At 56.4% G+C, this 25,111-nt stretch overlaps 1 protein-coding gene across 19 annotated transcripts in view; it reads right to left on the reverse strand.

The window, feature by feature from the left end:
* Positions 1-25,111, reverse strand: part of DAB2IP (DAB2 interacting protein) — a 195,398-nt gene that overhangs the window by 16,132 nt on the left and 154,155 nt on the right. For 18 of the 19 annotated variants that reach the window (XM_058302450.1, XM_058302443.1, XM_071217022.1 and 15 more), the window contains 7 exons: positions 13,476-13,629; positions 11,719-11,817; positions 10,211-10,765; positions 6,683-6,827; positions 6,446-6,590; positions 3,518-3,754; positions 1,549-1,750 (listed from right to left, as the gene is read on the reverse strand). In XM_058302450.1, coding sequence (XP_058158433.1) covers positions 1,549-1,750; positions 3,518-3,754; positions 6,446-6,590; positions 6,683-6,827; positions 10,211-10,765; positions 11,719-11,817; positions 13,476-13,629 — 1,537 coding nt within the window. Of the gene's footprint in view, positions 1-1,548; positions 1,751-3,517; positions 3,755-6,445; positions 6,591-6,682; positions 6,828-10,210; positions 10,766-11,718; positions 11,818-13,475; positions 13,630-24,298; positions 24,396-25,111 lie in introns of those variants that run through there. The other variant, XM_058302453.2, reaches the window with a different exon arrangement.

The raw sequence follows: 25,111 nt of genomic DNA on the forward strand, positions 1-25,111 counted from the left end.
CCCCTTGAACCTGAGCCCAGATGAGGCAGTCCAGGCACAGACACCACCGGACACCCGTCAGACAAAACCACAGACAGACGCTGGGCAAGAGGGCAGCACCTGGCCCCATGGGCACCTCACTGTGACGGTTTAGACAGATGGTGCTGAAGCTTCCAGGCTGCATGGGGCTGGGGGAGCGGTCCCGACCTTCCCTGTGTACACGCTGACTTCCACCCAAGCCCTTGTGCAAAAATAAAGACTGAAAACTCATGTAGTCAGTAGGGCAGACTTGACAAGCAAACAAGCTGGCCTCAGGTCCCTGCTGCACCACTATCAGCTGCATGACAACAGTCAGTCCTCTGCCTTCCTTCCCGGCTTGCCGTGCAGATACGAGTGCCAGTGGCCAGCGCAGTGCTTGGTAAGCAACATGGTTGGAGTGGCTGGTGTTGGCAGCCATGCAGGGCTCAGGCTGGGAGGGAAGGAGGAAGGACTTTGGCTCTCATTTGCATTTCTTATTCCTGCGCGTCTCACAGCCAAAGGGCAGTGGATATAAATGAGCAAAAACTGTTCCTTTTGACGGCAACTGTTCTTTTTGACTGTTTTTAGCAAATAGTTGAAACTAACCTAAGCATCCATCAATGGGGGCTGGGGAAATAAACTGAATATTCGTATGATGGGATAGCTTGTGGCTTTTAACAAAGTCACAGCAGCAGTGCGGGACATCCAGAGCACTGGGTTAGACACACACATATGGAAGTGTACACATAAGTTCTCACTTAAAAACAAAGGAAAAAAGGGAAAGAAAAACAAAAACAGCATGTGTCCGTGCTTATGTGTGTGTATTTACATGTGCACAGAGGATGTCCAGGAGGCTGCAGGCTCAAGTGTTCTAAGTGGTCACTTCTAGGGAACAGGGCAAGGAGGTAGGTGCCTTCCAGGTGGGCACAGAGCACACGACCTTTCTACAGTGACCTTCCTGAGCACTGGACAGCACAGACGTGCTGGGGGGCTGGGGCCAAGTGACAGTTAGAGGAACACCCAGGCCAGGGACAGCTCACTCTGGGTGACTGCAGCTAGGGAATAATCCTGTCAAATGCACGGTCAAGGGCAATTCTCAGTTTACAACTTCTTGCCTGAGACGTGGGGGTGCAGCACCTTCAGTCTCTCCTTTTCACATCAGTGGCCTCAAAATCCAGAGCAAGGATATTTTAGGTGAAGCAGGTAAAGGAAACCAGTCTGGTCATATTTCTTAAATGCACTCAGGAAGGGAATACACCTTTATATGTGAAATTCCATCCACTAAAAACTGTGTCCCTGGAGGCAAAGCCCAAAGCCCCAGGGCCCAGGGTGGGCCTACCCCGGCAGAGCTGTGGGGTGAAGCACCCTGGTACTGCTGGAATGTGGTACTTGCCCACAAAGAAAGTGGAGTCCAGGGAGCCCTGGTGCATGCTGATAGAGCCTGCGTTAGAGCCGCTGGCTCCTGATGCCCAGGCAGGGCTCCTGACCCACGCCACACAGCGCAGACCCTTGGGTGCTGCCCCATCTTGGCCCCCAGTACATGGCAGGCACCTGCTCCAGCTGGCTGACGGCCTCCCAGAGCAGCGAGTGCAGGCTGGAGAGCTCGCGGCCCAGGTCGATGTAGCCCTCAAAGCCAGCTGTATTGGAGATGGTCTCGGGGTTGGAGATCTCCAGCAGGAAGCGTTGCATGTTGGTCCACTCATGTTCCAGAAACTGGTTCATGAATGACATGTACTCCTCCTTGCTGCCAAACCTGGTCAGAGGGAGCGAACAGAGTAAATGGCCAGGGCCGGAGCAGACCCCAGTCCAGGAGCTCCCCCTCTCTGAGACAGCCCCTCCTCCTCCCAGCCACCCAGGTGCCTCAGCCCCCAATCCCTCGTCACCCACTGCAGCCCGGTTCCACCTCATTCCCTCCCCAGCCAACCGTGTCTTGTCTGCTCTGGCCCAGGTCGCTAGAGGACCCCTTCCTCATGGCCAAGTCCAGTGACCCTTTTCTGGATCGCTTCTCACCAGACCTGTACTGTCCCAGAGTCCCCATGTACTGCAGTTACACCCCCTTCCTCTTTGCCCCCAAGTTTCAATAGCCTCATGTGCAGAAGATTCTCAAATCCACGCTTGGCCCACACTCAGCTGAGTTTTCAAACGTGTTCACCCACAGGCACCACCCCTGGGAGACCCTCCTACTCAGCCTGGCCAAGTCTGAAGCTATCACCACTACCCAAAATCCATGCTCCTCCGGGCTCCCTACCCCAAGTGGAGACACCACCATCCACCCAGATACCCAAGCCAGCCCACGGTGACCCGCTTCTCTGTCACCCCCAACTGGCAAGGCCTGCTGACTTCATCTTCTAATCACCCCCTGCCCCTGCCCCTTCTAACCCACTGCCTCCTCCACCACCCTCCTACCTGCCCCCTCTTCTAACCCTTACCCTTTTTGCCTGAAGCACAGCTATACTCTCCTCCCAGCTCTACTGGTGTCTGGGTGAGCTTTTCAGGATGCTGAACAGATGAAAGCCACCCTCTCCCTTGCTTAAAGCCCTCTGGTGGCTCCCACTGCCCCGGCTACTCTTTAAGTCTCTGCTATCTTCTCTGGTCTCATCTCTTCTTTCTCAGGCTGGCCTCTGATGACCCAAGAATGCCATGGCGCCACACTATCCCCTGGCATACCTGCCTCTGCTCCTGACCCTTCCTTGACACTGATGACATGTGGCTTGGGGACCGCGTCTTCTAAAAAGCACCCCCCCCCTCATTTTAGGGCCCTCCTAGGAGACCGGAGCACATGGCTCTCGCTGATGTCCTCCGTCACTGCCCTGCTTCCAACTGCAAGCCCGTCTCCCCTGCTGCCGCACTGCCCTCCGGGAGGACCAAGCCTGGTTCATCTCAGACGCCAGCACAGCAATGGTCCCAGAACGGGGCTCAGTACACACTTTGTGAATGAACAATGACATGACCCAGCCAGCCCATCCGCCCACTCATTTCAAGGGCACATCCGAAAATACTAGAAGTGCTTTATGGACAGACATTCCTGATGGCACTAAACAAGGACAGTCAAAATCCCAAGTGCCCAAGCACAAGGCACTGGTTAAGTAAATATGGGCCATTCCCCTTGGAGGAATATTAGTCATCCATTTTAAAGTGAGGTTTATGAATGTTAAGAACACAGGAGAATCCTCATGATGAGACATTAATTCAAAAAAGCAGAAGGAAAAAATATCTCATGTCATCACTTTTAAGAACTAAGGAAACAGACCAAAATGGCATGCTTTTACCTGAAGATGATGGATGATGGCTACTTTCTGCTTTGATACTTCCTAAATGTGTCTACGTACTTCTCTAGGAGGGGGTAGGGGTATGGTGATTTTATTTTGAAAAAAAAAGGGAGAGGGGAAGGACAGAGGGTGACAGGTACAAAAAGCAGGGCCTGTTGTCCCAGCCCAGCTCTGGGTCAGAGACGTCCATGGGCTCCCTGTGGACTCCAGCCCTGCTCCCGACCGCCTGCTGGAGGTGATGCTACACTCACTTGGCAAAGTTAGCCAGGTTCTGGGTGACCTTGGCGATGAGGGTGAGGGTACGGGCAGTGCGGTCATCGGGGTACTCCTGCAGCAGGTTGAAGAGCGAGGGCGACATGATGGCCGGGCAGAGGAAGCGCAGGAAGAGAGAGGCACTGATGAGACGCTCGCTGATGTCCGGCCGGCCTCGGCTGCTGCACTCCTGCCGCCACGAGGCAAACACCTCTTTCAGCTCCCGTGGGAAAACGCTGTGGAGGGGCACACAAGGGTGAGCCAGGTTGTCAGGCAGGTGCAGACTGAAGCCCAAGTTCCAACTCCAGCTCTGCCTCTGGACAGCTGTGTGAGGTGGGCTGGGCCACCTGAGCGCTGAGCCTGGTACCCAGCCTGGGGGTGTGAGCTGGGCCAGGCCGCCTGAGCTCTGAGCCTGGTACCCAGCCTGGGGGTGTGAGCTGGGCCGGGCCGCCTGAGCGCTGGGCCTGGTACCCAGCCTGGGGGTGTGAGCTGGGCTGGGCCGCCTGAGCGCTGGGCCTGGTACCCAGCCTGGGGGTGTGAGCTGGGCCGGGCCACCTGAGCACTGAGCCTGGTACCCAGCCTGGGGGTGTGAGCTGGGCCAGGCCGCCTGAGCTCTGAGCCTGGTACCCAGCCTGGGGGTGTGAGCTGGGCCGGGCCGCTTGAGCGCTGAGCCTGGTACCCAGCCTGGGGGTGTGAGCTGGGCCGGGCCGCCTGAGCGCTGGGCCTGGTACCCAGCCTGGGGGTGTGAGCTGGGCCGGGCCGCCTGAGCGCTGGCCCTGGTACCCAGCCTGGGGGTGTGAGCTGGGCCGGGCCACCTGAGCACTGAGCCTGGTACCCAGCGTGGGGGTGTGAGCTGGGCCAGGGCACCTGAGTGCTGAGCCTGGTATCAGCCTGCAGCAGGGCTGGTGGGAGGAGCTGATGAGTCAGGGTATGGGCATTTCCACTAGGCATTTCCAGCCTGCCACAGTTAGTCCTCACCCTAAAAGAGATGTTCAGAGTTTCCTGAACCCAGTCTATTCTTGACTCTGTCACTTGCTCAGGATGAGACTTGCTGGTCTTTTTTCCTCACCTTTAAACTGAGAATGAGGCCTGCCCTGCAAGTTCACAGAGCTATCTCAAGGCGGAGACTCCAAGGTCCTAAGAGAGCTCAATCAACTTTAACTGCTTTCCCCCCACAAGCCCAACACCTGGCCCAGTCCCCGGCCCAGCAGGTTCTCTGGGAGTGGATGCTGGAAGAAGCAGTAAGGGTAGGTTTAAAAAGGCCACAAAGGTGGGTGGCCTTGAACCCTGGGGTGGCACAGACTGGGCACAGGGCAGGCACTGAGCAGCAACTTTCTACTGATGGCCTTATCTGGAACAGAGAGATGTCTCTGACGAATACCAGAAAGAGAAAATAGAAAATCATTGTCCATGGACTTGGTTTCCTAGTCCCACACCTCAGTCCCTCCTGGGAGCATGGGGGCAGAGGATGAAACCTGCCCATCCCAGACATGGGAAATGTGCAGCCCCATGGCTCAGGGCACTCTGGCTGCCCTTCACCCTGGGCCAGGGATGTGAAAGCTGCAAATTTCTGGCCCAGCCCCAAGGTATCAGGCAAGAACCTTGGGTAGCTCAGGGGCAGAGAGCCCTGAGGAGGTGGTGTCCACCCTACCCACTGGCCATTCCCCCTGCCCCTTCCAAGACTGAGCTCAGCTATCAGGGCTGTCCCTCAGGAGTAGCAAACAACTCCCGAGTTCTCTCGTATGCCCAGCTCCGAGCTGGTGGGCCCTCTGCCTCCGGGGTGCTCCCAGCATGCAGAGGAAACAGATCTGGACACAGGCACAATCCCATTCCAGTGGGTTCAGGGCTGTGGCAGAGGGTACCCAGGAGGCATGACATGGAGGCGGCCAGGGGAGCCAGGCATAAGGCCTTAAAGCAGGAAGGGCAAGGTGTGTCCAGGTGGGGTGTGGAGAGGGAAGGGAGGCCCAATCAGGGAAGCGTGAGGACTCACTGGGAGGTGGTGTCAGGACAGGGGCTGAGGACAGAGGCTGGGGTGGGGTGAGGGCACGGAGGCCCTGAGCTGGAGCAAAGGCGGGATACAATCTGGGCAGGCCATCCAGTGGGAACATAAACTCACTGCTTGGGATTGACCAGTGGGCCTCCTGGGCAGCCATGCTCACCGCACTGCGAAGCTGTCCGGGTGTTGGTCAGTTGCCCACCACACATGCACGACCCCGGTACCAAGCAGGTGCCTGGCAAACCTTCCCAGGGACTGGCTCTGGCCCTGACAATGGTCCTGCCTGTGCAGCCCATTCCCATCCACCCCTGGCCCTCTACTAGGGCCGGCAGCAGCCTGCAGATCCCGGTTCTATTTATAGCCCAGTCCTTTCTCTCTTCCTTTCTCTCCTTTCTCTCTCTACAGGCATCTGCACGTGGACCACAAGCCCACAGCATGAGCACCGTAGCCCTCAATGGACACGGAGTCTCAGGTGAACCTACCTGCCTGCCCCGAGCAGGGCCTTGTCAGTCTAGCTCTGGCTCACTGCTGCTGCCCGAGCACCCGCCATCGCGCCCAGCACCCAGAGGGCGCATACAAAAGTGTGTAGACTGACTGCGTGGCCAGGATCCTTCTGCTTTAACGCCATAAATATGACGTGATGCATACACACCCCTGATTCTGAGAGCCCAGGAAGGACCAGGATGGGGGTCAGGCAGAGGGTGGATTCCCATCTCAGTGCCCACGAACAGAAGCTGTGAAGCTGCAGGCATATCACTCACTCTCCCCGGCAAGCCTCAGTTCTTGTTTATGAACTGGGAATAAGGTACTAGAGTTCCCTCACGGAGGTCCTGGGGCCTGAGTGGGACAGAGCCTGCGTGGGCCTCACACAGTGCCTGGCACGCTGTGGGCACCTTAGCCCAAGCAGGGGGTCGCGGGCACCAGCACTGACCAGTAGGAGTTGATGATCTTGCAGAAGGCCAGCTCGCAGCACATCTTCAGGTTGCCCTGGTGCTCAGGGAGGTCGGAGGCTGAGCACTTGCTTGGGTCCACTTCGCAGTTCTCATCCGACTCGTAAAGCGCTTTGATGAACTCACCTGTGGCCGGGCAGGCAGGAGGGTGGAGTGAGGACCTGGTGGCCACCACCCACCCTCCACCACGGCCCCCTGCTGGCTTGCGCCCACCCTACCTAGCGCATCTTGCAGGTACTTCTGGCCCACCAGCTTGAGGTACTCTTCAATGGCCTTCGTGGCCAGCGTGTTCTCCCGGAAGATGAGGTGCTCGTTGTCCCCACAGCGATCTACCTCGGACATCATCAAATCCGTCAGAAAGTCCTGGGGAGGCAGGAGGGTGAGGACAATGGGGTCTGAGCTCACCTGGCCGGTAGGATCCTTGGATTCCAGACCTGATCCCTGGCCAAAGAAGCCCCAGCTCCTGGAGGTTCATTCATCGCCAAGCTGCAGGGGACCCAGAGAGGAGCAGACAGTCTCCACCCTCGGGGGCTGCCAGGGAGTGAGGACAGGTGGTGAGGGGAGGTGACATCAGAGTGGGTCAAAGGACAGGGGAGGCAGGACTGGGCAAAGGCATGCCACACGGAGCCACAAATGTCCTGCCACCGCGGTCAGACCCAAACCGTCAAATCCCTGTTTGGCCCTGACCAGGCCTGGCTGAGGGGACACAACAGAAACACCCCTGATGTCCCCATCCCAACCCCTACCCCCATCAGGCCCAAAGAGACTGGACAAAGCCACCTTTCTCCGTGGTACAAACAACTGCCACTATCCACATGTTACTCTGAAGGGGTCTCCACACCAGATACAGGACTTGTTCTGTGCGGCCCCACAGGGAAGGACTAGAGAGAGGCAGAGGCTGTCCAGCCCTGGAAGGCAGTGAGCGATCCGTGCTTAGGGGGGTGCAAGCAGGGACTGCTGTCCATTTGGCAGGGATCTTGCCCTGGGACGGCAGACTGTAGTGCCACGGTCCCCTTGGCAACTTCAGGGCAGCAGACCCGCTCTGCTGTTGGTCTGACTTCCTCAGAGGGCAGCTGTTACCTGCTGTGCCCACGAGGGCTCACCACGCAGCTGGGGGAAAGCCTGTGGGGGCAGGGCCTGAGCAGCATCTCCCCACCGGACTCCGTGGAGGGGCTGTAAAATGAACCCTCTGCCCCCACCCAGCTGGTAACTCCTCTCTGGAGCCCCCATCTCGTCATACCCACAGCTGACCTGTGACTCAGAGGAGAGGAAAAGGGAAAGCAGGGAGAGACAGAGGCTCAGGGGAAGGTGACAAGTCAGAGGCCACCTGGAGCGAAGCCTGCAAGGCAGCCAGATCAGGCCTGGATTTCCGGGACTCTGAAATCTTCTCACTCCACCTTGCACAACTCTGGGCCCTTTGAAATGACAGTGGCTCTTGGAATAAGAGTTCAGCTGTAGTGCAGGCACAGAAGGGGACAAGGAAAAGCTACCGCTGGCCTGCCCTGAGGACCCCTTCCTGACCTACAGACCAGCTCAAGGATCCCAATCCCTGAACACTAAGGTATGGGAAAGCACTTCATCTTGCCCCGGAGCCCCTGCCCTGGCTCTTGCTCAAGCCAACAGGCCTTCCTTGGGGTGGGTGTGAGGCCCCAGTGCTGAGATAAAGAGAAACCCCTGAGAGCTGGGGCCCATCAGGGGAAACCAAGGCAAAGAAAAGAAAAATGTCAAGGCCACACAGCTCCATGGACCAGATCTGGCCCAGGTCTCTTGCTTCCTAGGCACCCCCTTTCCTCTTGTTGCACCAAGAGGAGTTGGTGACGGCGAGGGTGAAGTTTCTCCAAGTCCCAGAACGAGCACTCCTTGGAAACCCGCGCCCAGGAGAGCAGAGCCTGAGGAAGGGCAGGGGCCTGCTGAGTTGCCCCGCAGAGCCTGCCTGGGCCCGAGGGAGAGGCAGTCTTTACCCTGGGAATGTGGCAAGCCTGACTCCCCTGGCCCAAGTTTCTATCAGGAGCGATTGTTTGCCTGTCACCCCAAACACCCTGCTAGTTCCCAAGTGTTTCTGAGAAGGGCAACTCGAATGGAAGTCACCCCAGCAATGTGGACCACTTTCTACCTGTCCCCCAATGGCTTCCTCCACTTCCCAAGGCCCACGGGGAGGCGGGGGCTCTGCTTTCCAACTCCCTCTGCAACGAGCACCTTGAACTCTCTCTTCTTAGCTGTGAACTATGATTCCCAAGAGCAAAGACCCCTGCAGATCTTACTCTGGTCCCATGCCAGCCCCACACTCAGGAACAGCACCGGGGAAGGACACTGTCCGAGCATCTTGCCTCTTGCCTCTCCTGTGCCCTCTCTAAGGGCCACGGCTTTCCTCGATTCGCTGTTTCCCAGCATACTACCTCCCCCTGCCCCAGTGGAGAGCAGTAAATTAAGGACAGGCTTCCTGCAACCAGAGCTGACCCAGTCAAGTCTGAAGGCAGGGGGCAGGGGAAGACGGGATCAAACCTCTGGGGAAAGAGCATCCTCCTCTCCTCCCTAGCCCTGCCCTTGCTGCAGTGGGTAAAATGGTGGGAGGTGGGAGTCAGCCCGGGATCCAAAGGTAGCAGGGCTATGGAGGGCCTGGAGAGGTGGGTAGGCAGGAGGCTGCAGATGTCCAGCCACAGCCTCCCCTGTCCAGGGCCTGTGTAAGAGGAGGCTGTGGCCTTGATGGGCCCCTGGGCTAAGTCCCGGTAAACTGAGGCCTGGCTCTTGATCATGATATAGGATGGCTCCATCCCCATCACACATACCACCTGACTCCCAAACCAACCACTGTCCACATGGCAGAGGTCCAGCTCCTTCACACGGCATTCAAGGCCTTTTGCTATGTGGATGGTCTCAATTCCAGTCCTTCTCCTTCCACTGCACGCCCTTTGGGCAGCTTCCCCCAACAGGAGGCGATATAGAGTGAAGAGGAGATCACTTTTGAGGCTCAGAGAACCATGCTACCATTTGGCTACGCAGGTAGGAGATGGGGAGCTTCCCGGGGGTACTCGGTCCAGAGGGAGCCCACGTGTGTCCAACCCCAGTTGGGCAGGGGCTGAGGCATGGCATGGCCTGGTGTGCAGCTGGGTCCACCTTCACAAGTAGAAGGTGGAAAGCGGTAGAGTGGAGAGCTGGGCCCTCCAGCCTGGAAGTAGGGCCTGCGTGGATGGCTTTTGGATGACCCCAGTTCCTGGGGGCTATGGCCACACATGTCTGTCCTGTGGCTGCAATTGCCTATGTGTATCTGTGTGTGTGAATATGTGTGTCTGAGTGTGAGAGTGTGGGGTGAGACTGGGACTGTCAAAGTGGTTGTGCCCTGGCCGGTCACCCTGTTAGGGGCTGTCTGCTAAGCTCAACACCTAATTGCATATGTGTGTTTGGAGCACTGGGTAGGGCTGGAGAAGCCATGTGTGTTGGGAGAGCCTGGCTACAAGACCTGCTCCCCTAGAGCCACCAGGGCAGTGAGAGAGGCAACACCACTCCCTCACAACAAGCCACAGACTTGCTTTAGCGGCCAGCCCAGCCACAGTGGAGGAGGACAAAGCCCCCCACCCACCCCACAACCCAACTCTTGGGTTTAGGCAGCCCACCATGCTATAGCGGGGGCTGCCAATACCCCCCTAGAACTGTGGCACCCAACATGGCCATGGGGGAGCGGCAGGTAGCCTGGTGCGTGTACCAAGCATTTCCATGGAGGCCTGCTGGGCTGAGGCACCCACACTTACCTTCACCTTGCCCGTGCTCTGCAGAATGTGCACCAGGGCGGATGCCATCTCCTCCTTGGTCTTGGCACTGAGGATGGGCTCGAGGGCTGCGCAGAGCCCCAGGTAGTGGTTGGTGATGTGCTCGGCAAACTCCTTGTACATCTCCATGGGCAGGATGGTGATGGTCTGGTAGCGTGCCTTGATGCGGATCATGGGTCCGGGGCCCTTGCCGCCCTTAGGATTGGGAGTCACCACGGGGTACCACTTCTCCACGAACTGCCGCCCAGCCACCGAGGCAGCAGGCAGGCTCACCAGGCCCAGGTAGCTGTTGCGTTCCTTCTTCTTCTTTTTGTCGGTCTCACGGTACAGGTGGACGGTGACGGTGCGCAGAGGCGGCAGGTTGTGGAACTCAAAGTGCTCACCCCAGAAGACATTGTCCGTCTTGAGCTTGCCCGTGGTGCGGGCATAGAGCACGTCATCCAGGCACAGCTCGCACAGGTACTTCTTCTTGGCTGGCAGGTCCTTGGCCTCGATCACCCACAGCTTCAGGATGTGCTCCACCCGCCGGCTGTTGTCCTGCCCGGGAACAAGGGAGACCACGGGTGGGCGGTCCGCCAGGGGTGGCCCCACAGCCCTGCCAGCCTGGCCTGCTCAGATCCCTGCCAAGAGTTCTAAAACCAGGGAGGGGCTCTGAAGATGGTGGTGCTGGGGAGGACGAGGGTCTGAGACAGGAGGAGGAGATGGAGACAGACATAGGGCTGGATCTCTGCTCTGACTCAGACTGACTGACCTTGGACAAGTGACAATCTAAGCCTTGGTCTCCTTTTCTATAAAGTGGGAATAAAATGACCCCCCACCCCACCCTGAGAGTCGGAGATCAAATAAAGAGGTCTGCACAATGCCTGGCACTTAGTAGGCTACCGTGCCATTTATTAGCTCTTCTTTCGTTTACTCATCTGTAAGTAAATTAAGAGACAACCAATGCAAAGTCCCTTCCGTAGTGATGTCATGGGGATCAGACCCCAGCATCTAAACAGCCAGGGAAGCCAGTGAAGGAGCAGGTGATTACAGGTAGAGTTCTCCTCCTGGGGAAACTCAGGGGACAGTGAGAACGAGGTCACCCAGGCTGGCCTGAGTCAGAGACGGTCACCTGGAGGAGGGGACAGATGTCTTAACTGGAATCAGTGGAGGAGCAGGAGTTGGCCAGGAGGGGAAGTGCTTGAGGCAAGGGTTCCAGGCAGAAGACCCCCAGGGCCCAAAACCTCAACAGCCCAATACTTGTCCTTCTGGCCCAGCCTCCTCAGTCTGTAGCTTCAAGAACAGAGGTCTGCAGCACCCATCTCTGCGGGCCAACACCACTGCCTCTTTCAAAGTCCACCCTTCCTGTGCACTGGGCCCTGCCTCCATGCAGGCTGACCGCCTTCGGTCCCAGCCCCACACCAAGATCCCTCCTGGCCCTTCAGCCCCAGCTCCCGGTCTGCAGCTAGCCTCAACACCCTACGCTTTGGCAAGAGCCGGCTTAGGCCTACCTTATTAGGGTGCACTGCTCGCCGCAGGTTCTCCATCCACTTATCCCGCTCAGCTGCTGACCGGCAGGAAAAGCATTTGCTTCCGGACGACGTCGTCACCTACGGGGGGCAGACAGGCCGACGTTTTGAGGAAGGGGAATGCAGCAAGGCTGGAACTGGTGTCAGACTTCTGGAGCTCAGGGGACTTGGGCCACCAGGTCTGAACCATGGCCTGGAGAAAGAGGGAGCACAGGGCTCACGAGGACCCTGCATTTCACATTTTACAGGGGTCAACTGAGACCTGCTGCCACAGAGCACGTCAACAACAGGAGCGAGGCCCAGCCCTGAGCCATCTGGCTCCTGGTCCTGGCTCCTTGCCTGAGCCCCAGGGCCCTTTTTAAACCCAAACCTCACTCTCCCCGACAAGGGAGGAGCGAGAGAGTGCGTCACTCTGCCCGGGCCAGAGGGCAATGCTGAACCCAGGTTCAGCCTCCCTAACGGAGGAACCACAGGCACAAAGGAGACAAGCAGGGGTGGCACAACGCTCAAATCACTCCTCAGCTGACACCTGATGACTTTCTTTGGCCAAGCGACAGTGCCGACAATGATGGTGACCGAAGCCTAACATTTTCTGTGCCAGGCTGGAGGAATGAGAATTGGGCTGCCCAGGCCTGCTGGCCCCTGGGTCTTCCTGCCAGGAACCCTTGTTCTCATCTCCCGGTCTGACTGACTTGCTCATGCTCCGATCCCAGTTCAGACATCTCTTCCTGGTGAACATTCCTGGCTCCAGCTCTTCCCATTCTACGATCTGTGCCCCAGCAGCCTCTATGGGGGAACCCAAACTCCTTGTCAAGACATGTAGGGGCCTTCACATTCTGCAGCAGGCCTCCTGTGGGCTCAGGAAGTAGGAAATGGCTTCAGCCCATCCCAGGCAAGGAACTCCAAGCCAAGATCCAGCCCTGAACCAGAAATGGTCCCCAGGGGGCACAGGGTGTGGGGCAGTCACCATTCTGTCCCTTCCCAGGGGCTGGGGGTACCAGGAAGTTGCCACATCAGTCCCCAAATGGTTGGTTTTTATTACCAGGCTCATTCATCTCCCAGAGAGCTCCCCTAATTATGTAAGGTTATCAGGGTGGGGTGCAGGGAATTTTCCCAGAAACAGGTAGGAAGAGAATATGAATACTTAGAGAAGCAATGAGAAAATCCCCCCAGAATTCCTGGGAACACCTGGAAACATTAATAATCCTGGTCCTGGCTTGGTTTCAGCTTTGTCTGACTTCTCCCTGTCCTCTCTGGGCCTCACTGTACCATCTAGAATGAGGGGCTGGACACGTAATCCCCAGGGAATAGCCTGAGTAGGTTGGGTCATTGGCCCTCCATCCCCAGACCCTGGAGCACAGAATGCCAGGGCCAGAAAGGTTCTGGCTTTCATTGCAGAGGGGGAAAGAGGCCTGTGGAGAAGGGCCTCCCACAGTGCATTGGGGAGGGCCTCCACAGAGAGGTAAGAGGTTGCCAGGACAAGAGCTCTGGGGTCTATCAACTTTACTCTCACCTGTTGGGGGTCCCAGCCCCCTTCATTTGCATAGAGAGTGAGGGCTGGCCCCTCTCCAAGGAGAGCACTAGGAGCAGGAATGAAGGTCCACCTTCGCCCTGAGAGCCCGAGTCCTAAGCCAATGCTGCCCTCTGTCCCAGGCCGAGGCCACGGAGCACTCCAGGAGGGGGTCTCCTTGCCAGGAGAGGACACTGGCACCACCCTCGCCCTCTGCAGTGGGACCCACCTCAAAGCAGTAGTCCTGGCCCAGGATGCTGCTGTGCACAGGCTTGATGACCACCTCCTCCTCCATGCTGAGGTCCAGCGCCTCCACCGCACTGCTGGGGCTGAGCAGGGACTCGTGGGAGCGTGACTCCTTCAGCCTCGGCATCAGATGGGACCTGGAGAAGGCAAAGGCATGTGGGGTTGGGCCTGCCACCCTCCCGCGGACCGCCATGCCCTGTACCAGCACCCCTTCCCCACCTCCCCTCCCAGGAAGCCTGCCCGGATCCCTGAGCTGGAGGAAATGGCTCCTCCTCAGCTGCCACTGTCCTTTCTGTCTTAAGACAGTTGCAGGAAGTTGGAGTCACAGAGACCCACCTGCCCTTTTCCCCACTGTGGGACTCTGGAAGCACTCAGCCTCTTTAAGGGAGCAAGAAGGGGAGGATTAGGCAACAACTCGGGAGTTTAAACTTAGTGCCTGAGCCTGCAGGGTTGGCCTGGCTCCTGACAAGCCCCTGCAACGCACGGGAAAGGGCCGGCCTGACCCAGACAGCCTTCGGGTCTCCCCTGGTTCCCATCCAAGACTTGAAGTAGTCACCCTATCCCAACATTTTCCCAGAATAGCTCTGCCAAAGAGCCTGTTCTCAAACACCACCTCACTTCACCAGCCCCGCAGGAGGCAGCAGAGCCTCAGGGACCTTGGCTACTCTCATTTTACAGAAGACAGCGAGGCTCAAATTGGCAGGGATGTAGCAGTTTCTGCCCGGTACCCGAGACCCTGAGACTCAGTCAGGGTCCACGTGCTGGGGCTGAGGCGCCCAACACAGGACTTGGCACAAAGAGCAGAGTCGGGTGACACCATCTGGCCCCCAGTGGAGCCGGGGCTTTGACTGGCTCCTACAGACCTGGGCCTACTCTTCACCTGCTCTGCAGCCCTGGGTAAGCCCCTGCCCCTCTCTGAGCTTCGGTTCCTCAGCTCATCAAGTTTGGAAATTACCTCAGATGGTACCTGCGTGGGTACTTGGTAAAGTCTACCCAGAGGTGAAGGTCCTTTCCTAGAGCCACCAGCACATGGCAGTGCCCTGTTGAAGCCCCTCCCACAGCCAGGACAGAGGAAAAGGCTTGGCTGCTGGGCCTGCTAAGCCCTAGAGTAGGAGGGGACAGACCTCGCCCTTGCTGGTGTCCACAGCTCAAATCCCTGGTACCGGCTTAGCCCACAGACTTCCCTTGCCAACACCTCCTGCCTTTAGTGCCAGGCCCCCAGTGGGGCAGGGATCCCAGGGCTCAGCCCACTCTCTGCTGCATCCCCAAACAAGGACCTTTCCTTTCCCTCAGGTCAGGCATGGGCCAGGGCAAACACCAGACCCCTCGGGTCTCAGCTCTACCCCTGAGGGGCTCAGAGGCAGACAGGGACCCCAGACGCCACACCCAGTCCAACTAATTCCATGACCACTGGGGTGGGGTGGGGCCTAGAGACCCAGAAGTTCTCCCAGGCTGACAGAGGCCACCCCAAACTCCTTATCTGCACAACAGCCCAGTGCAAATGAACCCCTCCCCCATGCGGAGTCCTCTGCTAGAACCTACACGGGACTCAGAGCAGAAAAAGGGACCGCAGCCCTTGGGAATCCCACAGTCCACCCCAGGAGACCCAAGTAATCTGCTTCCATCAAATGCAGGCTCCTGACTGCCCCCCTCGGGCCCACGTGATGCTGGGCATGAGGTGGGGCTCACATCACTCAACCTAATCCAAGCCCTCGGATGGAGAACACGTGCTGTGAGGACAGGATTTCCAGGCAGAAGCATTTCTCAAACCTTTGGGTTGTGAAGAGGAGGTTTCTTCTCAAGCCCATATGGGATTCAGTTCAAGCTCCAGAACCTGACTTCCAAGCCCCTGGCCTTGGGGCCACCTACCTGCCCCCAGCACCCCCACTCAATCCCCCACCATTCGCAGTGACCCCATCCACTGGGCCACGCCGACAGACAGGCCTCCAGCACACGCAGTCCCCTCTGCCCACAAGACCCTTTCCCTTGTCCTGCCTAACCTTTCAGCACCCACCATTGGTGCCCTTTCTTCCACAAAGCCTTCCCAGGCACCAGACAGACAGCGACTTGGCACTCATCAGGCAGCGCCACAGGAAGGTCTGCTGCCCAGTGGCCTCCTTGCCAGGCAGGGGGCTACCCACAGGCAGAGCTAGTCTGGCTCAGCTCTGGGATTAGAGGTCCCTGAACTCGGAGCTGTCCAACATGCCAGCAGCCCAGGTGAGCTAAACCAGGGGGAAGATGAGCTGGGAGGAGGACAATCCTCACAGACCCAGAGGATGTGGTTACTCCCTGGGAGAAGGGACAAAGGTCCAAGGGTAGGGCATCAGGGCAGCTGCCTGCTCAAGGCCAATTCCCAAAGGAGCAGGCTGAAGCTTGCCCCGGAATCTCAAGGAATGCCCAGTATGGGCGCTCCCTCCATCTCTCCCAATTTTAGGAGGTTCATCCTATCCTACTCTCTGAAGCTGCACCCCTACCCCTTCATGGCCCAGCCTTCTCTGAGACCTTCCCAACCACAGCTGCTCCCCCAGCCCCCAGGGGCTAAAGGGCCTTGCTTCCCTGCCCTCCCCTCCCCAGCCTGGGCTGGCTGCCTGGCAGCCCTCTGCCTGTATTGTCCACGACACAGAACCCTCACACCCCTGGGAAGGGGGTGGCGCCATGACTCCCAGGTTACAGGTGGGAGAGACAAAGCTCAGGACTCCACTGCTCCTGAGAGCTGGCCAAGGCCGAGGGACGGTGGGGAGGGGTGTCCCACCAGCCTTCCCCCATCTAGTCCATAGCACCATCCTCCCACCTCACCTCCACCCAGTGGTGTCCTCCAGCTCCTCCCGTCCCCGCTCAGGGCCTATAGGATAATCAAGCTTCAGGCACCTCTACCTGGTGTCCCAGCCCTTCCTGAAACGCCCCCTTCTCTGCCCTCCCCTCCCCAGCTCCACTACCTGGTTCCAGAATAAACCATGAACTCCCCAGTGGGGAAACTTTACCCATGCTGTTTCTTGAATCAGCGCTACCTTTCCCTCCACTTCTCTGCCTAACACAAGTCCTCAGGCCTCCAAGCCTAGCTCAAATGCTGTGGCCACCATGCCATGCCGGCTAGCTGAGCCCTACTCCCACCACACTCTCCCACCTGTCTCCTCACTCAAAAGCTGACTTGCCCATGATCACACAGGTGGCAAGGTGCTGAGTGGGATCTGAACCCAGTTGAGGGGAGTCCAGACTAGCTCCAGGACCACAAGGCCCTGCCCTGCCTGGCTTCCAATCACCCCACAGGTGGGGCTACAGGCAGGACCAAAGTCCACCGCCAGGCTGACCCCCTCAATCCAGGTAGGGGAGAAGACGAGAGAGGGGCTAGCTAGGGTGGGGCAGCCCCTGCCCAGGGCCTCTGCTGAAGATAAAGCCAGGCCCTGACTGAAGCTGTGGAGAGGGCCTGACCGCAGAAACAATGGGACATTGTCCCAGCTCCTGGGGCAAGTCTTATCTGATAGCCTACTGGCTAACCCACCAGCTCATTTTCAACTCCATTCTTTTTTCTCTTAACAGGTTAAAGATACAGAAGTTCAACAAATTCCCCATTATTTCAAGGAGGGTGGGGACCCAAAAACAAAAACTTGTGATAATTAAAAAGTCCTATTTTAGGCAGCAGATGGAGCTCAAGTGGTTGAGCGCCTGCTTCCCATAACTGAGGTCTCACAAAAAACAAATGAAAAAAAAATCAACTCTCATTGGGGAGCAGAAGTAGCTCCAGTGGTTGAGTGCTTGCTTCCCATATATGAGGTCCTGGGTTCAATCCCCCTGTGCTTCCTAAAAAAAAATTTTTAAGCCCTATTTTACATGGAGAAGATGTTCTCGGCTATGGATGAAGTTGACAGTGAGGCTGTAGAGTCTGGCAAGTAAAAGGCTCAGGGTCACCCTCCAAATCTCAACTCAAAGGGGCAGAGGGTGCTGCCCTGTGTGTGGCCCCAGAGAGCGGGGCTGGGACCAGGTCAGGCCGGTTATAGCTCAAGTCACAGGCGTCCCAAAGGGAGGCTGAGCCCGTTTAGTTTTAAGGGCTTGTGCACCTTGTGTGGAAGTGTGCATGCAGGTGCGAGGAGACCCCTTTAGACCCTGGAGGGAATGGTTTGGGGGTAAAGGGGGTTAAGGGAAGCCTCAGGGAAGCAGTGGGGGAAGCCCCAGGAGGGTTGTGAGAAACAACAGAAATGCCATCTACAGCTGGAACAGGCAAGAGGCAGAAGAGTCTACTGTAGTCAAGGGCAAAAGTTGTTTCTACTCCTTATAAAACATGCCACCTTGAGTACTTCAAGCCATTCAACTCTATAGGCCCCAGCATCCCCATCGTAAGTGAGAATAATGACACCTCCCTCACGGGGTGACTGTAAGGATTAAATGAGATGCTCAGGAGCATTGGGCAAATGCCAGCTACTAGGCACAGCTGACTGTTCACTCCTTCACTGAGCAGGCATGGTTGTAGGAGCTTCTGTGAAGAAGGCTGATGAACGACAAGCTGCTATCAAGACTGACGATCCTAACGTCCATTAAGGGCCCAACATTTTAAGGGTTGAGATATGGGGTGACTTTCCAGACTGTTCCTTGTCCCTTTTCCCTGACCACTCAAATTCCTTGCTTTCTCCATGCCTCAGTTTTCCCCATCTGCAAAATGGAGGCAAACCACATCTGTCCAAATATGCTCGGGGATGACTTTTCTAAAAAAGCTCTTAATTTCCTACCCTCTGGTGCTTGGGGGTGGGAGTAAACTCCACTGAGGGGCCCCACTGGCCCTCTGCTGTGACTTAGAGCAGTCCCAGCCCTAATCTCCACACATGTTTTTGTGGTCCCAAGCCATTGCCCACACCTTGGCCAGGCCTGGAAGGGGGAGAAATCCTGGTCAAGGTTTGCCTCCCCAGAGGAGGTGCCCAGGCTGGTGGGACTGTCTGACTCTAGAATTAGAACATCAGAAAACTGCAGAAGCTTCTGCATGTCATGGCCAGGCTAGTACAGGAGCTGCCTGGAAATCTCTGCGCACAGTGGGAGAGGACAGCCCTGGAGCACAGTCAGGACAAAGGGCGCTGACCTCCTGGGAATCGAGCAGCAGGACACAGAAAGGGCAGCACTGCGCCCGGAGCACCCAGCAGAGCTGTCTCTCCCTAGGCCCAGCCTGGCCTGGCCGGCCTGGGAACCGGTTGCTTAGAAGTCCAGAGCTCAGTCCGGGCCCAGCTGGGGTCCCAGAGGACCAGAGAAGAATGCAGCTGCCTGGTGGCCCCAGGACCCTAGGGAAACAGAGCCTGTCCTAAAAAAGGCAGGGAGGTTGGCCGCCCTGCCTGGGAAGGCATCCTGGATGACAAGGCCTGGCGACACGGTCCCTCCCTGCCCGGGGTTCCCCCGGTCCCAGGCCAGGGGCAGGTCCTGGCAGATCACCAGGAACTTGTGGGACGCCCTCCCTGAACACACTGAGCCCTGGATTGGAAGGCAGTGTGCTTGGCCTCCAGCCCTGGCCCTTCCCCTGGGAAGCCAGAAACACCTTTGTGTCTGGGAGCCTGTGCTTCCCCCCATCCCCACTCAGCAGGGCTGAGATGGCCAAGAGGAAGGACCACACCCTGGCAACCAAAACAGGACAGGGCCGCTTGCTATAGCTACAAGGCAGCCAAAGCCGGGCACACAGTAGGGGCCCAATATATGTGACCAAATGAACAAAGCCATGGCAGGCTGGACTTACCTATGACAGGCACTAAGTGTCCACTAGGTGCCCAGCTGGGTGAGAGTGTGCTCTCCAGGATATACACATCACCTCACGGCCTTCTCCCAGTATCTGGGCCCAAAGGGCAGCATCGCCCTGCTGAGGGCGACAGCTAGAGGCAGAGGCCTGTCCTGTACACATCCCCAGTTAATGTGAAGGCTTCAGGGAAGGAGGAGGCAGGACATTGAGGCGTGAAGAAAGAGTGCTTGGTCTAGTCACGCAGTCCAGGAGTGAGGCTGGGATCCTCACGGCTGATCGTCCTCTGACCTACTTCCAGCTGGGCCAGGCCAGACGCCCGGCACCCAGTTGGTCTAGTGCCCCAGTCCAACTTGATGGAGGAGGTAGGGGTGGAGGAGGGGTGCACTTGGCCAGAGAGTTCTGGGTTCCTGTCCTGTTCTACCGCTATCCTACTTGTGCCCTTGGGCCCATCCCCCTTCCCATGGACCCCCAGACTTGCTGTGTGGCCCTGAACAAGCTCCCCCCCACTCTCCAGGCAGCAGTTTCCTTACCTACTGAACTGCCTAGTACAGAGAGCCACAAAACCCACACTGTGTCATCTCCCCATAAACCTATGGGACCACCACTAATAACAAATAGTAACAGCTCACTGCTGCCTGGTAATAACTTGGGGCCCCAGGGCTGGGATGGGGTGCTGGTGCTGGGTCCCTGAAAGAGAGGCAGCCTTCCACATCCTGACCATACCTCACTCCCACCCTTTCCAGTATAATTTGCAGGCCTACTGGAGTTTTCAAAGAACATTCACCTTTGTATATCTTTCTTTCCTTTTTTTTTTTTTTGAGGGGGGTATACAGAGAGAGAAGAAACAAAAAACTTTCCATCTAATCCCCCAAGTCATCCTGCAGCTTGAATAATTTCAGGTTTTTAATCAATAGCTGTCAGACTTGTCAAATTACTTTGGGGACCGCAAAGCAGTTTTTAAACATTCATAAACCTCAGTAGAACAGTGAAGTGTCCTGAATTTTAAGAGAAGAGATTCTGAGAAACACTCACTGAATAGGATAAGATTTAGGCAAATCAAAATTGAGTTGAGGGGAGGGGTGTAGCTCAGTGGCTGAGCACCTACTTCCCATACACAAGGTCCCGGGTTCAATTCCTGGTATCCCTTAAAAAAAAAAGTGAGCTGAGGGCCAACTGTCCCTTCTGCTTCTGAATGGATGATAGCTCTCCACACTCTCCTTGATCCCCAGGAGAAATTTCCAGGCCTGGCCCAGCTGCTCAGAAAGATTAGGGTGCATGACGCCCCAAAACCCCGAGCCCCCCTCACCTTCCTGAGTAAGGCCCTTCCATAACCCCCTGCTCCCAACTCCTCCCACAGCACTCAGGGCTGTGGCCTCCGCCTCACCCAATGACCCTGACACTGTCGATCTTAGAGCATCCAGGCTCTCTGCACCTCCCAGGCACACACAGTCCCTCTGCCTGGCGGTCACTCCCCCATCACTGGGACAATTCCTGAGAATGTTTCAAGGCCCGGGCCGAGCTGTCCCCTTCTTTGCCAGCTCTGCTTGTGCCCGTCTCCCCCTCACAAGGGCAAACACACACATGCACCCCCTCGTCACACCAGAGCCTGGGATTGGTTTCTGTCTCCCCACCTCCCCTGTGGCCACAAATACCTCTAACCTGGTGGTCCTCAGGGCCCTGGGCGCTCAGGACTGAGTGGGGAGCAAGGAACAACACGAAACAAAAAATGAACGAGCTGAAGGCCAGATACTTCCACTCCTGAAGTAGCAAAAGGCCCTCCGGCTAATCTGAAACCTCACAGCTATCCACATCCAGGAAGGCCCATGGGCTCCTGATGCTCCCCCCAAGACTGTGCGCCGGGGGCAGAGGCGGCATCCTTTCTTGTCACACCTCCATCCCAGACCCAGGCACCATGCCATGTGGCATCCTGGAGGGTACAGGCCAGTCTTATTAGGGTGATGTGGGAATTTCTCCTCCCATCCCTGGGAACCAACTAGGACCTCAACTAGGACCAGCCGCTTGTTCATGCAGCCCCAGCTCCTGGCACTGTGTTAGTTGATATCTGGATGAATGTGGTGAGGAGGCCTCCTTCCTTAAAAATAAACACATGTGGGGGTGGTGGGGGTGGGGAGTGGGGGTGTACAGGATTCTCTTATATTTTTTAAGGTAACATTTTGTATGATCTACGTATCTTTCAAAAATATAATAAAAATCCATTTTTAAAAAATGAACACATGCAAACAGGATGCTTTAAGACCTTGGTCAACCTAAATAACCTCTCTATTTTAATCATCCTAAAATGGGGAAACCCCCTTTGGCCCTGTGACTGCTGCAGGCGTGACCTGGCATGTAGTGAGCTCTCAATGGGCAAGGCCCTACCTTTCCCTGGCCATTCTGCCCCTTCTGGCCCCTGAACCACTTCTCTGGAGCCTCTGGCTTCCTCCTAGGCCCACTGACATTTCCAGGATGCCTCTCTCGCCCCACCCAGTCTGCAGATCCCTCCTGTCCCTCTCTGCATCTGGGTTCTCAAAAAGACTCTCTGCCAACTGGCTCCAGAGAATCTCACCTGCTACACTCCCATCCCCCAAGAGCAGGCTCCAAAGGACAGGCCAAGTTATGCAGGAGCCTCATTTAAGGAGATAAGGAATCCAGGGCCAAGGACGGCTGACTCATCCCTTGTCAAGAGATGACACTTCTGGAACAAACGCTGGCCATCAGACTCCTGTTCCAATGCTCACCTCCCCAGCCCAGCTGCCTCCATTCCAGCCTCCACTTAGGATGGAGGGCTTTGTGGCCACACAGGAGTCCCTCCTGAGAGTGCAGGGATCTTGTTCAAGGCCATGCAGCAGACTGGCAGTAGGAGGCTGGGCCAAGTGAGCACAGCCCACAGTTTGGTCTCTTCTGCATCTCAGTTTCTGCACCTGTCAAATGGGCTGTCCTTATCTCTTGCCAGAGCTTGCTAAAGATTCATTAAGCTAATGTCCCCCCACTTCAGGAAACCCAGTGTATAGTTACTGATCGTCCCCAGTGTGCCATTGCTCACCCCAGCCTGGTATCTGGGAGTCCCAGGGCACATCTCAGAACTGCTTCTTCTTAGACGATAACTAGCAGGGGACAGTCAGGAGTGTTCAGTACTGGTAAAATGGCTGACAGCAAGCCATGGCTCCCAGGACTCCGGCAAAGGCAGAACTCAGGGAAATGATGTCAAAGGAAACCAGGAGTGTGGTTGCTAAGTTCTTCCTATTCCTCGTGACTGTGCACCCAAGCCGTCTGTGGCTCCCGAGTATCTCACCAACCACACACTATTGCTTACGCATGCTCCTGGTAAGTACACATGGAGGCACTAGCTCTACATTTTGTAGACCCTACACCTATAACCGTCCCACAACCCAGCCACTCTACTACAGGTTCCCGAACCCTTAGTTAAGGAAACTGAGACTCCAGGAGCTCAAGGAGCTTCTGCTAGTCCTGACTGTGTTGCAGTCCAGAGCCCATCCTCTTCCCACATTCCTCACTGGCTAACTGTAGGATAAGCTAACGCTGCTGTCTCGCTCTGTCATCTGCCAACTGATAAATATACTTTAAATACAGCTTCCAAGGTGCATCCCAACCCACCACAACTGACACTGCTCAGTCCCATCGGGCTGCCCACCACTGTTCAAGTTATTCACTCTACTTAGAACACGCTTTCCCAGCCATAAAGTCCTCATCCTTCAACACCCAGCTCAGAGGCCACTATTTCCATGAAGCCAAACAGCAAAACTGTTGCTCTCTTCAGGGTTGGCCCCATCACAGCCCACAAGGAAGGAGAGGCTAAGAGAGGTCAAGCAGCTTGCCTAAGGTTATAGCTGGAAGGTTGGAGGCCTGGCATCTGTGCACCAACTCCAAAACTCTTTTCCCTGCCCAACAATGCCCTTAGGCTTTCAACAAACCTACCATGGGGAGCAATGGTAGCTCAAGTGGCTGAGCACCTGCTTCCCATATATAATGTCCTAGGTTTGATCCCCAGTATCTCCTAAAAACAACAACAAAAAACAACTCTCATTGGGGAATGGATGTAGCTCAGTGGTTGAGTGCCTGCTTCCCATGTACAAGGTCCTAGGTTCAATCCCTGGCACCTCTTAAACAAAAACAAAACAAAACAAAAGTGAAACCTACCAGAAATCATGGGATCAAATATACTAACTTTCAAGTAACTAACAGGAACCCTGGGTCACCAGAAACTGTGAACTCTGCCTTTGTCACCCGCTGTGTAAGCCTGTGAAATGGTGAGAATGACATCTCGATGGCAGGTAGTCAGCCACCGCACCCCAACAGTGGCGGTGATGATGACCAAGGAGCCCTGAGACTTGGCTGCAACAAGCCAAATCCCTTCCCTGACTTCTCCAGAGTCTGGATATTTCCCCAGTAAAAACTCTACCACGTCAGTGACCTGGCTTCTGGCAATTGTTTCAAATATTAAAGCTGGAGCCAAAACACACCCCAGGCCCAGACACAACCTTTCCGGTCTTCCCCATCCTCCTCCAACCCCCATTGGGCTCAGGGGTCCAGAAGCAGACCCAGGAAGACAGGAGGAGGAAAGAGAGTCCCTAAAGGGGATGGGGAGAAGACATGCCCCTGCCCTTACCCCCAGCACAGCCTGGCCTGGCCCAGGGCTGGGCGACTCAGAGCAAAGGCCAAGCACCTCTGCTCAGAAAACATTTCAGAGTTGCTGGCATTTCCCGGTTCTCACCGGAGCAGGCCAGAGGCCACTGGCTCCTATGGAAAGGCATGACACGACAGTGGGTTTCCTTCTCTTTGTGAAAAACTAAAAACAGCAACTACACTTGCTGGTTTCTCACTCTGGCGGGGCGGTCCTAATTGCTTCCACATTCTGGGCAGGCGATGGCTGTCTGAGGAGAGATCCCCATCCTGGGGGAACTCGGGGTCACTCACAAGAATGGGCACCTGGAACAACAACCCCTGGGTGACCCAAGGACGCCCATCTCGATAGGCCTCCCTGGGCCCAGGAGGCTGATCTGGTCTGGTCAGCAGCCCGAGGCTGCCAGGCTCACCCCTTCCTGTCCTCCCTCACCCCAGCCTCGGCCCAGGTCACTCACCATCCCTCAGCACGGCCACCAGGCTCACCAGGCCGGGGAAGAGGAGAGGCCAGGCCTGCCCCACCGCTGCCCGCTGTTCCCCACTGGCCCCAGCCAGTCCAATCCCACTCTGGTCCTAGACATACCGCTCCAGCCCTGTCCACTGGGACTAATCAGAGCTAGTTAAACAAAGGCTATGTTCCAACTCTGTGTAATGTGCTTTTAAAGGGCCAGTGTCCCGCTTGGGCCTGCTGGGGACTTAAAGGCACAGATACCTTTTTCTGTCCAACAAACAGGAAAGCAAAACAATTCAAACAAAAAAAAAACCCGAAGTCATGAGGCCTTGGGCTTCTAAGAAAGATTTTAGACACAATGAACAACAGCAGAAATCCAAATTTCACCCGCCAAGTCCCAAGGAACCCAAAAACAAAAGCACTGAGGCCTAGTAAAAAATAAAAGTAGGGGTGGCAGGCATTTTTGAGCACTTGCTTTGTGCCAGACACAGGGTTTAGTACCTTACAGCATTACCCTACTGATTCCTCACAGCTCTGCAAGTGAAGTGGCACCACTGTCCCCACTTACAGATGAGGAAACTGAGGGCCAAGAGGTTCTGTACCTTGCCCAGGACTACCAGCAAGCCAGCAGCAGAGCTGGGACACAACTCCCGGTAGTTCAACGCCAAGCCACGAAGCCAGGGTTCTTTCTCCCACCTGTGCCCTCCCAAGAGAGGCCCAACTTTCCCCATCCTGACCCTGCACTCCACCTGCTCCATATCCATTAGCAAGCTCTGTGAGGGGGAATCATTGGTCATGGATGCCCCACCACTGGATTTCA

Source organism: Dasypus novemcinctus, chromosome 8 (genome assembly GCF_030445035.2).
Source record: "Dasypus novemcinctus isolate mDasNov1 chromosome 8, mDasNov1.1.hap2, whole genome shotgun sequence".
Taxonomy (NCBI): Eukaryota; Metazoa; Chordata; class Mammalia; order Cingulata; family Dasypodidae; genus Dasypus; species Dasypus novemcinctus.